This window comes from Ictalurus furcatus, chromosome 16 (genome assembly GCF_023375685.1).
Source record: "Ictalurus furcatus strain D&B chromosome 16, Billie_1.0, whole genome shotgun sequence".
In the NCBI taxonomy this organism is placed as follows: domain Eukaryota; kingdom Metazoa; phylum Chordata; class Actinopteri; order Siluriformes; family Ictaluridae; genus Ictalurus; species Ictalurus furcatus.
Genome location: NC_071270.1, coordinates 26,159,452 through 26,177,254, shown reverse-complemented (window position 1 = coordinate 26,177,254; position 17,803 = coordinate 26,159,452). Strand labels below are relative to the sequence as shown.

Genomic DNA, 17,803 nt, shown 5'->3' with positions numbered 1-17,803 from the left:
TGAGTGACATACAAAGGCCACACCTTCACTGTGAGTGATGGATACAAAGGCCACACCTCCTTCAGTGCTAATAATATGCATGAAGGCCCCACCTCCATTGCTAATAATATGCATGGAGGCCATGCCTCCTTCATTGCTAATGATGTGCATAAAGCCACACCTCCTTCAGTGCTAATGACTTGCATGAAGGCCACGCCTCCTTCAGTGCTAATAACCTGCATAAAGGCCACACCTCCTTCAGTGCTAATGACTTGCATAAAGGCCACGCCTCCTTCAGTGCTAATGACTTGCATAAAGGCCACGCCTCCTTCAGTGCTAATGACTTGCATAAAGGCCACGCCTCCTTCAGTGCTAATGACTTGCATAAAGGCCACGCCTCCTTCAGTGCTAATGACTTGCATAAAGGCCACGCCTCCTTCAGTGCTAATAACCTGCATAAAGGCCACGCCTCCTTCAGTGCTAATGACTTGCATAAATTCCACGCCTCCTTCAGTGCTAATGACTTGCATAAAGGCCACGCCTCCTTCAGTGCTAATGACTTGCATAAATTCCACGCCTCCTTCAGTGCTAATGACTTGCATAAAGGCCACGCCTCCTTCAGTGCTAATGACTTGCATAAAGGCCACGCCTCCTCAGTGGCTGCTGCACGTGTTGTGTAATAAATATTTGCAGAGGAAGAACAACCCTCACTGAGAACCAATCAGAAGTGTCCATCTAACTCTAGTACAGACTTTAGACATGAAAACAGTTCTGACTTCCTGCTCTGAGGTCTGTCTTATACGTCATGCACTTTTCTTCTGCAGTTTTAAAACGTGTGTGTGAGAGAGAGAGAGACTTGCGCAGGTCAGCTGTGCTGCTTGAGGGGTGAGAGGAAGATCAATGCATTAATGCACAGCGTGTCGTGGTTCAGTCTGACCCTGCTCTACTATTTATCGTTTCTGAAAGGATCCGAACTCCCGCTAGTTCTCTTAATGCGAATCTTTCACAAAAATCCATCAGCGCCGAGTCCCCCCCCGCCCCCCCATGAACCTCCAGCCGAACACACTGCTGTTGCTAAGCAGTCGGAGTGACCTCGGGGTCACGGCTCAGCTCTGAGAGTTTCATCAGGGTGAAAAACGACGCAGCGGCCGCGTGTTAAAGGAAGCGTGTGGATGTTTTTACGCCTCATATAGCTCAACATTGTTCTGGGAATGAGCTGACAATGTACTGTCTATTATAACACTCTGTGTGTGTGTGTGTGTGTGTGTGTGTGTGTGTGCGTTGCAGCACGCTCTCCGGCTGATGGCTTTCGGTCAGATCTACAAGGTCTTGGAGATGGATCCACTTCCCTCCAACAAACCTTCATCAAAATACCCCTGGTCAGATAAAGAAGGTGTGTGTGTGTGTGTGTGTGTGAGAGAGAGAGAAAGTTAAAATGTCTTTAAAGTACCTATAAACTATTAAATGTGTAACGTTCCTCTTTCTGTCTCACCTCCTCTCTCTTTATCTGTCTCTCTCTCTGTCTTTTTACCTCTCTTCCACTCTCCCTGTCTTACTCTCTCTCTGTTTCACCCAGTCCTCTCTCTCTCTCTCTCTCTCTCTCTCTCTCTCTCTCTCACCCACCCACCCTATCCTCTCTCTCTCTCTTTCACCCTGTCCTCTATCTCACTATCTCTCTCTCTCTCTCTCTCTCTCACCCACCCTATCCTCTCTCTCTTTCACCCTGTCCTCTATCTCTATCTCTCTCACCCACCCACCCTATCCTCTCTCTCTTTCACCCTGTCCTCTCTCTCTCTCTCTCTCTCTCTCTCTCTCACCCACCCTATCCTCTCTCTCTCTCTTTCACCCTGTCCTCTATCTCTCTCTCTCTCTCTCTCTCTCTCTCTCACCCACCCTATCCTCTCTCTCTCTCTCTCTCTCTCTCCCACCCTATCCTCTCTCTCACTCTTTCACCCTGTCCTCTCTCTCTCTCTCTCTCTCTCTCTCTACCTCTCTCACCCTGTCCTCTCTCTCTCTCTCTCTCTCTCACCCTGTCCTCTCTCTCTCTCTCTCTTTCACCCTGTCCCCTCTCTCTCTCTCTTTCACCCTGTCCCCCCTCTCTGTCTTTCACCCTGTCCCCTCTCTCTCTCTCTCTCTCTCCACCTCTCTCCCACCCTATCCTCTATCTCTCTTTCTGACTCATCCTCTCTTATCATGACATCTGACATTTCGAGCATCAGCTCCTTTCACCTCCTACAGCCTCAGAAGCACTTATTCTTACATGTTAAATATTTAAAATCATGATGTGATCTTTATAATTTCACAATATTGAGCTGTTATTATGTTTATTAATGCTGAGGATGTCGTTAATCAGGTTCGGGGCTAAAGAGGCCCTACGAGGACGGCCTGATGGACGACAAAGACCTCATCAAGAAAATGAAACGCAATCTGAGAAAAGGTGACACACACACAGAGTGTTTTAAAAATAGCACATATCACATCTTTCAGAGTCATATCATCCACTGTCATCTCTCTCGATAGTTGTGTGGGTTCTGCTTTTCTTCTGTGGTTTATTTGTTTGTCTGAGGAAGCTCTCACAAGCTCTCTTTCGGTCCTTCACGTAATGGTTCCTTCCATGTCTCTGTCCCTCAGGTTGTGTGTGTGTGTGTGTGTATAGTGTTCTACTCTTCTGCTGCCTGCTCTGTCTCTTCTCCTCCGATGTTTCTCACTAAGGACACACACGGCGTGTCGATGCCGTTGATATTTAATTTCTCAGCGAGTCGCACTGCGCTGCTTCCACAAATCAGCTTTCAGAGGAGCAGAATGTAGCCGTTAAGCCCACAACAGATTAAACACAGAGAGAGAGAGACGGATCACACGACACACTACATCTCTCTACTTCATCCATCCATCTTCTATACCGCTTAATCCTTTTCAGGGTCACGGGGAACCTGGAGCCTATCCCAGGGAGCATGAGCATGGGCACAAGGCAGGGTACACCCTGTACCATCGCAGGGCACAATCACATACACACACACACATTCATACACTACGGACACTTTAGACACTCCAATCAGCCTACCATGCATGTCTTTGGACTGGGGGAGGAAACCGGAGTACCCGGAGGAAACCCCCGCAGCACGGGGGAACATGCAAACTCCCCACACACAGGGCCACGGCGGGAATCGAACCCCCGAACCTGGAGGTGTGAGGCGGACGTGCTAACCACTAAGCCACCGTGCGCCCCACCTCTCTATTATTATAATAGGTTGACCGTTTTATTGATTAATTGGCACCAATAACCGGTTGCTGGAACTATCCATAGTTTTTCCTGGGAGTGGCTGAGAAGGGTCCGCTGTCATCATACAGTACGAGAGTGGCCTCTAGAGGCGAAATAAAAACTATCACGGACTAATTTTGTTGTGTTATTGGAAGTGTTTTTTTAATTCAGTTTGGCTGTATATATTTTTATTTTATTTAATATTTATTCAAAGTTAATATTATATATTTATTTCATTAAAAACGAAATACAGTACATTGTCATGGTACAGTCAGTACTGTTTATTTTAGTAATAAAGTTCAGTAATATTTTACATTGAGTTATCAGCAGGTAAGCCCCGCCCAACTTACTTACAGTATCAGTAAATCCACTATTGGTCCACCTCTAATTATTATTATTATTATTTATTTTTTATAATTTATTTTAAGTTCTTATTATGATGCATTAAAAGGGATCCCAGGAAACATGGCAAACTCAATCTCTTTTTCTCTCTCCGTCTGTTTCCCTCTATCTCCTTTTCTTTCTCACCCTCTTGCTATCTCTCTCCCTCTTTCTTTCCCTCTATATTTCTGAATCTGTGTCCCTCTATCTCCCTTTCTCTCACCCTCTCTCTTTCCCTCTATCTCTCCCTCTCTCTGTTTCCCTCCATCACTCTCTCTCCCTCTCTCTTTCTTGCTTTCCATCTGTTTCCCTCTATCTTTCTCTTACCTTTCTTCTTTCTTTCTTTGTATCTCCTTCTCTTTGCCTGCTAAATGCTTGTACGTATCTTTCTCTCTCTGTCTGTCGCTCTCTCTCTCTTCCTGTGTCTTTCTCTTTCTGTCGCTCTCTTCGTTGTGTCTCTATTTCTGTCTCTTTCTTTCTCTCTCTCTTCTTCTGTCTGTCTCTCTCTGTGACACACACACTTTCTTCATCTCTCACCCTTTATCTCTCTTCCTCTGTCTCTCTCATCATCTCTGTACCTCTTTCGGTCTGTCTCTTTCTCCCTCATTCGCACACACACACACTCTCTCCCTCTCATTCTCTCCCTCTCATTCTCTCTCTCTCTCAGTTTTAGACAGTAAAGCAATAGACTCCAACCAGCCCATGAATGCCCTGATGCGGCTGAATCAGATCCGTCCCGGTCTGCAGTACAAGCTCCTGTCTCAGTCCGGTCCGGTTCACGCTCCCGTCTTCACCATGTCCGTGGACGTGGACGGAACCGTCTACGAAGCCTCGGGTTCTTCCAAGAAAACGGCCAAGCTGCACGTAGCTGTTAAGGTAACGTGCAGTACGTGGAAAGTGTAACACGCTCCAAAAAACAAACAAACATGTGTACGGTTGAATGCACAAGTTTGTGCACCTTGAGGTGTGTTTCGGTTCCACAAATAACAAAGATGGTCAGGTAGCGGATGTTAGACGCTGAAATGTGTGTAAGAGTATTCGAGAACTAAACTGAATTCAAACTAATTGGTCAAAAACAAAAGCTTTACAAGTGTTACAATAAGAACAAAAAATATCTAAATAAATAAATAACCTTTTTAAATTGCACAGACTCGCATTCCTGCCACAGCTCCGTTAACTTTTACAGATCTCCAGTGCATCCCTGTGCAGATCAATAAAAAAAAGATCAACCCGAAGCACTTCAATTCTCCACGTAAAAAAACCGGAACCCCGGCTGTTACCGTAGTAACCAAACAAAGCGAGTTTGTCACGTAGCGATAACACAGTACAGACCTCCGTGATGTAGCAGAGCTTAGCAATAAACTGCAGCTGTGACTATGTAGTTTTTATACACACACACACACACACACACACACACACACACACACACACTCTCAGCGGGCACGGTAATGCCGGGGTCAGAATCTGAGCTGTTCCAGGCTGATTGTGAACAAAGCGACTTTGGAGAAGCGAGCCGGTCTAATCCTCTTTCCTCCAGAGCATAGCCATAAAAGGCACCAGTTAGGGTCCACACACACACACACACACACACACACACACACACACGATTCAGCTAGAAGGATGCTGAGAATTGAATCACTGAGCAGAATAGCACTTTCTGATTCAATCCAATTCAGTGTAACCAGGAAAAAGTGTACGCGCTTCAGAAGTGTAGCAGGAACAGCGTTACAGGATTCCTGAAATCCTCAACAACACCACTGTTTTTCTTCCTTTACCCAAAAGAAATTTAAAAACAGATATCGTGTAAGGAATAATTCAGTGTGTGTGTGTGTGGTGCATCGTATCAGTTTTATCTTTTGATCTGTTTTGATCTCACCAGTCTCTCTCTTTTTTAAAATCTCTCTTGGTTAATAAAACAAAAAACAAACGCAGCTTGTAACGTTACAGAGAAACCACAGATAAAGCGTGAACTCCTGTCCTGAAGATGTCTGACTGTTACAGAGCGCTGACACTGGAGACTCCTTCCCAGAATGTTAAACGTCTCCTTACAAAAAAAATGTTTATGTAAGCACTCTCATGCCATCACTGTGTAAGTCGTTACTATAGAAACGATACGATAACGATGCCGTAGAAACGCTACAAGAAGTTGCTAATCACCAGACCGGAATCCCGAGTCGAACAGCGCTGTCGTATGAAGACCGCTGCTGTGCTCGTGGAGACGTGTGAGTGATCGTTTGCGAGCTGCGATAACGTCATTTCACACCGGAACATTCGGCGCACAAAGGAGAAAAAAAACAAAACATGGACGCCTCTACGAAAGAGTGCGTTTTGTTTGCTCTTTCAGCGCACGTAAAGCTCATAGTAAGGTACTTTACCTGCACGTTTACAGTCACAGGGCTGGGTGGCTAAGCATTCATGCAGCTGAAGCTGTAGCTTAGCAACAAGATAGCCGGCTAACGTTAGCGATAACTCTGTGAAGGTCTCTGTGATTAGCACGGTCAGCGTTATAGCTTTAACCAAGTGCCGTGTTTAACCAAGTGGGACTTTACACTGTCCACTCACTGCGTGAGGCGGCCATGTTGATTTGGCGTCACTCCGTAAATGGGGAAGGAACTGGAAGTTGAGAAGAAGACCCGAGTTGTCGAGTTGAGATCGCAAGTCCAGAGGGTGTGGTTTATTTTTATTTATTTATTTAAATAGTTTTTAGGCGGAGAATTACAAGTTTGCCTCGAACACAGACGAAGTGAAATCGTTCTTATTGATTTTTCTTTTTTTAAGTAAATTTTCCTCTACTTTTCCAGTAAAAGTAATTCCGGTTCCATTACACATCCCTGGAGGTTTTATTCTCACTGAAGCGGTGATTTAGTACACCTTTTAACATCTTATTCAAAACCGTATCCGACCTAATGATTATAGAAGTCCTGTCTGATAATATCCTGGAGATTTCTGATCTCGTTTTTAAACGCGAGGCTTTTGTTCCATATTTGCGGACTGTACCGCTTTAATCTTCAATGCTTTAATCCATCGACTCCTTGGGATTGATTTTAGGATTAAATCAATAATATATTCCTGCTTTGCCAGAAGAGCTTTACTGACGACAACATGTCTTTATAAGCCCTGTTTGTGGGTCTTTTTTTTTTTTAAATGCTAATTATGCTGATGAAGTAAATCTCGAGCTGAATCTGTGGAATCTTCTCCAACGTTCTCGCTGTAATATTGTACAAAATCACTGTTTGTTTTTTTTTCCTTGAGTATACTTGTTCTGCGGTGGTTCCAGAGCCGTACACTCAGTGTATCGACGTGAATATCAACGCCGCGTTCGACTCGACTTCTCACCTTTAAACCAGTCAGACTGCAGCATGTACACGTATTACGTTTGGATCGTATTCCACTAAATCTCTAACACTGACTGTAGATCAGCGATTTGAGGAGAGAAATATGCATCGCTCATTACAGTTAGATAGCTAGCTTAGTTAAGGGGTGTGCAGACTTGTGCACCCAGGTTACTGTACTCTAAAACATTTTATTTATTTTGAGATCCGACATGATTATGGTTTCTTTTCTCCCCCCACGTTTAGAAGGGGTGTGTAGACTTTTCATATCCACTGTGACACTAAGAGAACAGCGATGTTTTGTATTTTCACGTGTGCAAAATTTCCTACAGTCTTCTGTGTTTTAGCCATATTTTATATTTATATATATATATATATATATAAAAACGACAACATTTTTCGGTACATTTCCTTATAACGTACTTAAACGCGAGTTCGGGGTCAAACAAACAAACAAAACTGAATCCTGTAAATTCCCTAGACAAGCGTTCGGCTTTATTGAGAATGTGATTTCAGGAGCGTGTGTTTATAGTGCGAGTGGTGAGGAGGAAATCTAAAATGGTGGCCACTAAATTGTATAACAAGGGGGAAAAAAAATAAATCAAACAGTGTAATGTGTGTGTATGTATTTGTGTAAAGGTTTGATGTGTGTACACACACCCGTGTTTGGAGTTATTCGAGCGTGTATAATGAGAGTGTGTGTGTGTGTGTGTGTGTGTGTGACGGACAGGTGCTGCAGGCGATGGGATACCCAACAGGCTTCGACACAGACCTGGACTCCATGAGTGCAGATGAGAAGTCAGACAGCGAGGGCAAGAGCGAGACCTCGACACACTCGTGCAATAACACATCACACACCACAGACAGCTCCAGCACACTGGAGGTACACACACACACACACACACACACACACACACACACAGCCTTTAGTGTGTTTTGGTCCTTTAGTCGGGTGAGAACACACTCGAGATCACACCCGGGTCTGAACACATCCTCCACCCTAGTGAACTCTAGCGAGAAAGCGATTCAATCGACTCTGAATCGACTCACCCGCAGGAAGCGAACCGGACGCCAAAGCCGCTAAACTGTTCCAAAGGACGGAGCTGTAGCGCTGCAGAAATGGCCTTTTGGACCGACGAACAAAACAAGAAGAGAAAATAAACACGGTTAAAACAATCGAGTAAGAGAATTAAAAGAAGTGAAATTACATAAAAGAGGAAGGAACGATCTACCGAAGATATTTTCAGCCCTTCACGTCGCTCAGACGCTTTTCAGTGTGTGTAATTGCATGTGGTGTGAAACCAGGCAGACTCGATAGACGTTATAGGTGGGAAAACTCTGTAACTCGCTACGCATTTCCTTCCTGACCGTATGCCTCAGACATTCGCTCTAATTACTTACTTAAGTCAGCTTTGTTAAATAACTAAGGACGATATAGCTGCAAGCTGCAGTGGCGGATTCCTCCTCGAGAGAGCGGACCGTTTCAGTACTGTCGTGGTAGAGAAACGTGTCCCACAGATACAACCTTTCAACACGTTTGGATCGATGTTAGATTTGAAGGTGGTTTTTGTAGTTTTCCACAAATGATCATTGTAGAGAAAAATCCATCAGGCAGACATTATGGGTTCTTCAGACCTTTTTGTTCCCCATGAGTGACGAGGCAGGTGATGAACACCGGTAAAAGCCGAGCCACGTTCATGGTACCTAAAACACAGGGTTGGCACGAACTAAACTCAAACTTACCTAAACCAGCTTCATGGTACAGGCCCCTGACCTCTTATTTATTAGCATGTTTCTGTATACAAACAGCTGTAAAAGAGCGTGCGTGTGTGTGTGTGTGTGTGTGTGTGTGTGCGTGTGTGTGTAGGTACGAACTCAGGGTCCTATTCTGACGGCGAGCGGTAAGAACCCAGTGATGGAGCTGAACGAGAAACGGCGAGGCCTCAAATACGAGCTGATCTCCGAGAGCGGCGGCAGCCACGACAAACGCTTCGTCATGGAGGCGAGTCACATGGCGATCCCGTCACTGGAAGCTCCGTGTGTGTGTGTGTGTGTGTGTGTGTGTGTGTGTGTGTGTAGTTTTCTTTTTCTATCAGCGAAGAATCTGATTTAAGGCCAGATTTTTTTTTAAATTTATCGTCAGGTGGAGGTCGACGGACAGAAGTTCCGAGGCGCAGGACCTAATAAGAAGGTAGCCAAAGCGAGCGCCGCCCTCGCCGCTCTGGAGAAACTGTTCTCGGGACCCAACGCTGCCGGAAACAAGAAGAAAAAAATCCTCCCTCAGGTCAGTCGTCGTCATCGATAATCAATAAATACCGCGCTCTCTCTCTCTCTCTCTCTCTCTCTCTCTCTCTCTCTCTCTCGAGTAACGTGATCAGTGACGAGCTGCACATCCTGAAGGTCTTTACATCCATCATCTATACTCTGACCTCGAGCACAAACACACCGCCCGGGTCCACTTCCTGTCAATGTGTACAAACGCTAATCGTTTATTAGACCGTACAGAACAGGAAGTGATGTAACAGACATTTCAATAGTGGTGTAAATTAGAGCTTCAGTTTAATTCGAGACGGCACCGATCCGTATAAAGTGACCGTATAAAGTCACATAAGTTGTATTTAGTTGATTTTTATTAACTTTTTTTAAAAGAATGTCGTACCTTCCAGCTTCAAAGCTCTGAGTCTGTGTGTGTGTGTGTGTGTGTGTGTGTGTGTGTGTGTGTTGTAGAATAAAGGAGCGATCGCTGCCGCTGCTGCCGCCGCAGCCGCCTCCGCCGTCGCAGCTCAGGCCGCTCGAGGAAGAGGAAGAGCTGCACTCGCACGCGGAGCCTTCGTCAGCGCCGCCGCCCCAGGCTACGTCACACCAGGTGAAGCAGAGTCACCGTCACCTCGAAGTTGATTATTTTCCTACATCAGCAGATCCCCAAGCGTTTTATACCGTTTATACCACGGCAACATGCCAACAGTGACAGTTTTTAGAACTTTATTAAAGAACGACACGTCATACTTTTTATCCATTTAAAGTGCAGTCTTTAATCCCTAAGACTTTTGTATGTGTGTAATGTAATTATGGTCTAATATGATGAATCTGGTTGTAGACTAAGTTTATGGGTGTGTACATAAATCAGAACGTGACCGTAAATATTGTTGCGTAACAGTGTGTGTAAAACGGTCTCTCCGCAGGTTTCGGAAGCCCGTACGGTTACGGCGCAGCGGCCGCCGCTCCAGCTTACGGTACGTTCCCCCTCCCCCGCCCTTTACCCCCACCCTCCCCCATCCCTGGTACGAGTCTAGGGTCCAAATCTGCCCTGATTCCTTTTCCCCAACTATTTACTCAGCTCTCAATTGGGCCTTGAGCGTGTTTAAAGCCAGCCTTCTGTCTCAGTAAGAACCCATGCTGGCAGATCCCCTGGCCAACGGGAGGACAGGCTCATAACCTTTTGGTTCTTCCTGTAGTTGGAGCAAGCCTTGCTTCGCTTCGGCTGGGTGTGTCGGTGCTGCTCGTCTGAGTCTGCCTGCTTTCCCCAGTCCCCATGTCCTCATGTCCTCATGTCCCGGAGTCTGGACACACGCCTCTTTTTCGCAGTGTCAGAATGGCTCCTGTTGTCTACAGCACCGAGAGACCGCATTCATTCCAAGCAGCCCTGACTACAGAGAGAGAGATACAGAGAGACACACAGGCTATAAATATATACATACAGTACACATGCCAATATACTGTACTTTCATATATACAGTAAAATCTTAATTATTCAACTCCCACTGCAAATCTACAAATGTACAGACTTTCAGCTGTTTGTGATGACCACATCAAACAAAAGTAATTGAAATAGTTCGACACAACGAATACTTTGTGTTTTCCCCAAATTCAACTGAAAATGCAACTTATAATGATTTCTCCAGTTTAAAATTATTCACCCCTTCATGGCGAGCATCTTTAGAGCTCCTTATGCTGTTATGACCTGCTGGAAACGAGATGCAGAGCTTCTGCATCGTTCCTGAGGAATCTTCTCCCGTTCCTCATGAGCAGTGTCCTCCAGTTCAGGAATATTCTTGGGTTTGCGTGCTGCAACCGCCTTCTTCAAATCCCACCTGAGATCTTCTATGGGGTTCAAGTCAGGTGACTGTGACGGCCCTGTAGAATCTTCCAGGACTTCTTCTGTAACCAAGCCTTGGTGGAATTTGAGGTACGCTTGGGATCATTGTCCTGTTGGAAGGTCCGATGATGCCCAAGCTTCAGCTTCCTCACAGACGGCATGATGTTTTCTCCTAGGATTTCCTGATGCTTCAATGAATCCATCTCGCCTTCCACACGCCGCAGGTTTCCAGTGCCAGAGGATGCAGAGCAGCCGCAGAGCATCACCGAGCCCCCACCATGCTCGACTGTGGACAGAGTGTTCTTTCTTCATTCTTCTTCCTCCAGACGTACCGCTGATCCATCGTGCTGAAAAGTTCCAGTTTTGTTTCATCGCTCCACAGAACACAATCCCAAAACTTCTGTGGATTATTTATATGATTTTGAGCGACTTTTCTTGTGCTTTTGGGTCAGTAGTGCTGAACGTCTTGGAGTTCTGGCATGGAGACTTTCTGAGTTTAGTACACGCCTTACTGTGCTCACTGAAACCTCAGTGTCTGTTACACCAGGTCTTGCTGCAGGTCTTTTACAGTCACTCGAGGGTCTTTCACAACCTGCCTTCAAACAAATCTGCTTGCAGCCGTTTATATCTTCCTTTTTCTGCCCCGTCCGGGTATTTCAGACATTTTCTACCCCAAGCCAGTTCAGGTATTTCATGTGTTCCAGCTCAAGCACACCTGCTGTAACTAATGAAGCCCTTGATTAGTTTAGTATCAGGTGTGCTCGAGACAACACCTGCTCTGCATATCTGTGCTGTTGTGAGGGAGTCTATTCAGGGGGGTGAATCATTTTAAACTGGAGAAGTCATTATAAGTTGCATTTTCAGTTGAATTTGGGGAAACCGCTTGAAGCGTTCGTCGTGTCGAACTATTTCAATCGCTTTTGTTTGATGTGTTCATCACAAACAGCTGAAAGTCTGTACATTTTGACAATAAACCTGATTTGCACTGGGGGGGGGGGGGGTGAATAATTTTGGTTGCAACTGTACACTCCTATGCGTTGTGTCAACAGTATTCCATTTTATTTTTGAATAAGTGTGTACGTGATTACCAAGAAAAAGCTTGCACTGGGAAACGGACAGAAACCCTGCTTACTCCAAAAGGACAGATAAATGTTTAAATTACACGACTGTAAAACTCAAACCCACCAGAACAATAAAGGCTTGAGGATGGGGAAAGACGAGAGAGAGATCAGAGTTCGAGAGAGAGAGAGAGAGAGAGAGAGAGAGAGAGAGTGTTACTGAATGAGAGGTGAAGCTGTAACTTTAAGTTTTCCGACGTCTTCAGGACAGAGGAGTTTACGCTTCTTTGCAGTTTCTCAGTAAGACGATGTGACGAGCTGCGTTTAGATTTTTGTCGTATTAACTTGGAGAGAGAATAAAGAGAGACGGGTGAGGAAAAGAGTGTTCGTAGCTGCTATAACGTAAGCAAGAACAGGAACGAACTCGTTTTGTGAGCATTAAATGTAACACTAAACAGATAAAAAGTACGGCGTGGTGTTCCTCAGTACTGTAATTGCTGTTGAACTCGTCGCTTGGTCACGCACCAAGTTATTGATTATTTTACTATGACCGCACCCCACACGCAGAGTTTTTTCATCCAACACCCCTCGTCGTGAGTTTGGAGTGAACATGTTTTCTGTGTTCCTGATGCTCTAATGAAACGGATCTAGTGCAGCTCATGCTCCGGTTCAGACGTCCTGTCGATCCTCTGTATGTTTCACCGATTCGCTTTTCGGGGGACTGATCCTGCTCGTCCCATGCCGGGAATAAGATGACCGCGTGCTCTCGATGCCAAACACAGCCGGCTGTTGATCTGTGTGTGTGTGTGTGTGTGTGTGTGTGTGTGTGTGTGATAGAGCTGCAGACGACTGGCGTGTCTGTTCCGTCATCTCACACACACACCACATAGCTAGGACTCCAGGGTGAAGCGGTCAGCTATATAGAGAAGCTTGTAAAGAGGAGTGTGTTTAAACACACGCAGAATTGTTTGCACAGTAACCACATACACACTACTCAGAAAACTGAGAGGCTCTGTGTAAACACCTATTTTTATTGTGTACACACACACACACACACACACACACACACACACACACACACAGGCATGTACGTTAACTTTATCCTACTCTAGTTTTAACATGTAAATGCTGTAACAGGTCTATTATAACACTTATAACAGGTGTATAATATGGATGTATAGTTGCACACTGCCAGTGAGGAGTTTTTGAACACTTTATGCTAACATCAAAGCAGCAATGCCGTTCCTAAATCAAGAAACGTGTTATTTAATAATAGCCGTGTAATAAAACTGTATTAAATGTACTGCCGGAGACATGAAATTTGATTTAATAACGTTATCATCTAGCACTGGAACTATAAAGTAGATCCGGTTACTTTACACTTTCCTGATGGAAGCCCTGCTGAAATCACAGCCTCGCGTCGTCATCCGAACGAGGTCCGAATCTGGGTTCTGATTGGTCCGATTGTGCAAATGTTCCGTTGAGAGCAGCTCTGACAGTAGTGCAGCAAATGCAGACGACGGGTTTGTGTTAATGTTCTCGTTCTTAGTAGTTATCGTTTCTATAGTAACGGCTCATTCACAGGGATTCAATTCATTCAGTGAACGTCCGCCTCCGAAAACTCCGCCTCTGAAAACTCCGCCTCCGAATACTCCGCCTCTGTATCTGTTATTCGTATTAGGACGCATTATCTGTTCAGTATTCTGTTACAAAATCCCAATATATAAGTAAATATATAAATATATACGGGCAAATAATGATCCTCAGTATTAAAACCCGAACACTTTCGACGTTGTTGTTGTTAAGTACAGAATCTTCGGTTAGTGTTAGTGTTATCACACGTTTATTTTGAGTCCTCATCACTCCTCCAATATTATTATCCTTTTTATATACTTCAAATCTAACATAATTGAGGTCTAATTAGAAGTATTCGAGACCTTGATCCTTCTGAGTAGACCCGGGCACAGGACCGTCGGAGAGTTTTATCCACAGGTTTATCGGATTGAAATCATTAAAAAGGACGTTTGGATTTCCCCGTTATTTGATTGCCACGCTATTGTTGTATTTTGTTCGTGACCGTAATACTGATTACACTGTGATTTTGCACGTGAGAAACGTCTGCTGAGGTGAGGGGGGGGATAAATTAGCTGTAAGAAATCATTTAATCACTCAGGATAAGATTTATCTGTATGACGATTCTGTTAAAACTCTCTGATCAGTGATCCGGAGAGCGTAAGGATCTTAATCTGGACGCCGAAGGCCGAGTTGGAGATCAGATGGAGCGCTGCTGTGTTTCTGTAATGGAGATAAAGGTCAAAAGCGAGGCATGAAGAAGGGAAAAAACGTATTTCTAGATGTCTTCAGCCTTGATTTTCCGTTACAGAAGTGTGTCACTTCATTTAGTTAGGGTTATCACACACACACTGACTGAGACGATCGGTTTGTTATCTCATAGCATGAGCAAAAGATTTAGGCTCTCTCTCTCTCTCACACACACACACACACACACACAGAGCTCTGTGACGCATGTGTCTCTCTCGAGTGAGTCTCTCTGGTCTCTCCAGGCCAGAGCTGCTTTGAATGAATTTTATGTGTGGGGCGGATAGAAGCAGAAAAAAGCCCTGATGGCTGTTTGGGGTAACTGTGGTTCTGCTCTCTGCCTGCCACATAATGAGCGCACCTCTGGGTGAAGGAAAGCCCGGTATGGTGCTGTCGGAAACCAGCGCTCTCTCTCTCTCTCTCTCTCTCTCTCTCTCTCTCTCTCTCTGTTGTCTCTCTGGTCTCGGAGAGCTGTGTGCATGTTCCTCTCACTCAAATCATCCAATGCCGTCCAAACCTCTGCCTCCTGTTGCTGCTTTGTGATTTCTAAACTGGGACTGGGACACACACACACACACACACACACACACACACACACACACACACACACACACACACACACTAACTAAGATGAAGCACTCCAGAGCAAAGCAAACAAACCAGAAGATTCTTTACCATAAATGTACATGTAGAGAGATGTGTAAATGCAGCAGGACAATCCTAAATAGTTTATAGTTGAATGTAGAAGTTAAGACACTGAGTGTGTGGCGGTCTGGGAAAAACCTCCACATGGTCGCAGTTGGACATTTTCTGGTGTGTATATATATATATATAGTTCTGAAAGCTACAAGTTCAGGAAATCACATCACACCAAAAGACGCCACGCCTCCTTTTCACATTTTGCATAGAAGCTCCGCCTTTTAACATCAGAATACGCTGCGTTACGATGAGTTAGAACTGAAAAATAAAAACAGCAGATGAGCCAATCGACATATGAATCTACAAGCCACGCCCCCTTCCCATCATCGCACAGTACAGTAATCTCTCTCGCTTCCGGTCACGCTCAGTGGAGAATGTTTTGTGCTCATTAAGTAAGGAAAGAAATAAAAAAGCTCAAAGAAATGAGGAATGTCTGAGAGACCGGTTAGTTCCTGTTATAGCCGCGATAGACAGTCGTTCTCTCTCTCTCGCTCTCTCTCTCTCGCTCTCGCTCTCTCTCTCTGCACTGTTACAACGTGCTGACACCGGAGACTCCTTCCATAAATGTTAAATAAGCATCTGCTAACAAAAAAAAGCCAAGATTACACGGTCTCTGTTAAACAACACGCTTTAATAGGTTACGTTTCTAATAGGAGCGTTCATCGTACACATCGCTGTGAATGAGCTGTTACTATAGAAACCGTAACGTAGTAGAGCACACGCGTTAATATCAACCGTGTTAATATAAATATAACGTTTACAAAACGTTATAACTATTCATGCTCCAGAAATAGCGCGCACCTTCTGACCAATCAGAGTCGAGCATCTGACCGTCCCGTGGCACGATGACGTGAAATAAGATCCGTCAGCGTGGTTCGACTCGGCTGCGTGTATATAATCGTTTAACTCGCTGCACTAGACGATGAACGTGTGTTATAGGCAGAAAAACTATTTCCCTTTTTGCTGCCAGAGTTTGTCCACACCGAGGGGTTTTCCAGACGCCACACACGAAGGGCACAAGTTGAATTTCTCCTCATGATTCAGTCATCGTCTGCATTCGCTTTCCTGTATGGACTAACGCTGTGGGGTTCACCTTCAGCCGCTCCTACACCTGGCCTACTGACTCGCCTCGCCCTGCTTTCTCTGTGTCTCTCTCTCTCTCACACACACTCACTCACTCACACACTCACTCATGGCTACAGTGAGTCGTACAGTATCGTTAGGTTTTCTCGTTCTTGAACTCCCGCACTCATGTCCAGTACTCTTCTCATTCTCTTTCTAGGTTTGCCCAAGAGAATGCTTCTGTTGCCCATCATGAAAGTGCCCACCTACCCCATCCCTCACTACTCCTTCTTTTAGCTCAGGAGATCCACACACACACACACACACACACACACACACACACACACACACACAGCTTTTAAATCAGAAGGGAATGTCAGAACGCATGTCCGAGTGAAACCATGTTCAGAACTTTAAGTAGAATCGTTTGTAAGGATTTTATTTGACTTTATTCGATTTCCGACTTCACGCAGGTTTTTAAGTTCTTAAAGAAGAAGAAGAAAAAAAACCAAACTTGAAGGATTTGTACTGTGAATTGTTACCTCATTCATGGAGTTTTAAATTATATAGCCTTTTTCTTTTCTTTTTTTCTTTCTGCCATTAAGTTTGTTTTTTATTTGATTTCTTTGTTGTTTTCATTTTCTATAGTATGGCTTGATGGATTACGGATATCCGATCCGGCAACAGGCACTATCTCTGTAAAGACGGCAGAAATTATGGGATGTATAGGTCTAATTTAAAGCTACTGTTGATAAATAAACCTTTATCTTATTCAACCGCCATAAGCATCCAGTTTTGTGTACACGAGAAGCCGCGAGGAAGAACTCGCACGTCATCGCTGTAGCTTTTTAACGCGTAGCTGTGAAACATGAGGAGCACGCGCGCGCGCACACACACACACACACACACACACACACACGCAGAGCAGAATCTCTCAAACACCTGTCCGTACATGAGCCGACACACGGCAACACACCGGAGCGTCCAGTCACCGGCACACGTCGGAGAATCGAAAGCAGCAACACGGGATCCATGGAGATATGCTACCTAATCGTCTTTTATGTCCCGTTTTCTTTTCTCTTATTTTTGGGTGTTTTATTTTCCCTCCTTCTTGTTGAGCGTCTTGTTGAGATTTGTGAGCTGTTGAGCTGTAAAAGTTCTTCCTCGTCCACAGGCCAGCGTGAACCACCTCAACATTCACCGTCCCTCAGAAAGTTCTTCAGCTGTCCACTTCTTTAATCAATCTAGAATCTTCCCAAATTCCCGTCTAACAGGATGTAACGGCGTGATCGGGCAGAAGGGGTTCGCGCTGGTCCGTGACAGGAAAATGTGGCCATCACTAACCAAAGAGAACCACCATCTCTCTGTCTCTCTCTCTCTCTCTCTCTCTCTCTCTCTCTCTCTCGTCACATGATCCCCATTGCTGTAAGATGGAGGCCTTTCTTCATCCTTCATGATCATCATCTCCTAAACAAACAAACCAAAAAAAACCCTCCCCCCACTTGTGTCCACTCAGAAACCAATGGGGCCTGTTCTCTTTGATGGCGATGGCGTTCATGGTGTACTATACTCTCTCCGAAATCGTTCTGGTTCTGATTTGTCAGAGTTATGTACTAAC

The 17,803-nt window shown here is 44.9% G+C and overlaps 1 protein-coding gene across 1 annotated transcript in view; it reads left to right on the top strand.

Annotated features, from left to right (window-relative positions):
• LOC128620484 (spermatid perinuclear RNA-binding protein-like) overlaps nt 1-17,360 on the top strand; it is an 83,148-nt gene extending 65,788 nt beyond the window's left edge. Inside the window, exons 11-19 of the mRNA XM_053645523.1 lie at nt 1,267-1,372; nt 2,333-2,416; nt 4,287-4,495; nt 7,682-7,834; nt 8,819-8,953; nt 9,095-9,235; nt 9,679-9,817; nt 10,134-10,184; nt 16,406-17,360. Coding sequence (XP_053501498.1) covers nt 1,267-1,372; nt 2,333-2,416; nt 4,287-4,495; nt 7,682-7,834; nt 8,819-8,953; nt 9,095-9,235; nt 9,679-9,817; nt 10,134-10,184; nt 16,406-16,482 — 1,095 coding nt within the window. The 3' untranslated portion in view covers nt 16,483-17,360. The remainder of the gene's footprint in view (nt 1-1,266; nt 1,373-2,332; nt 2,417-4,286; nt 4,496-7,681; nt 7,835-8,818; nt 8,954-9,094; nt 9,236-9,678; nt 9,818-10,133; nt 10,185-16,405) is intronic.
• Nucleotides 17,361-17,803: the final 443 nt, after the last annotated feature.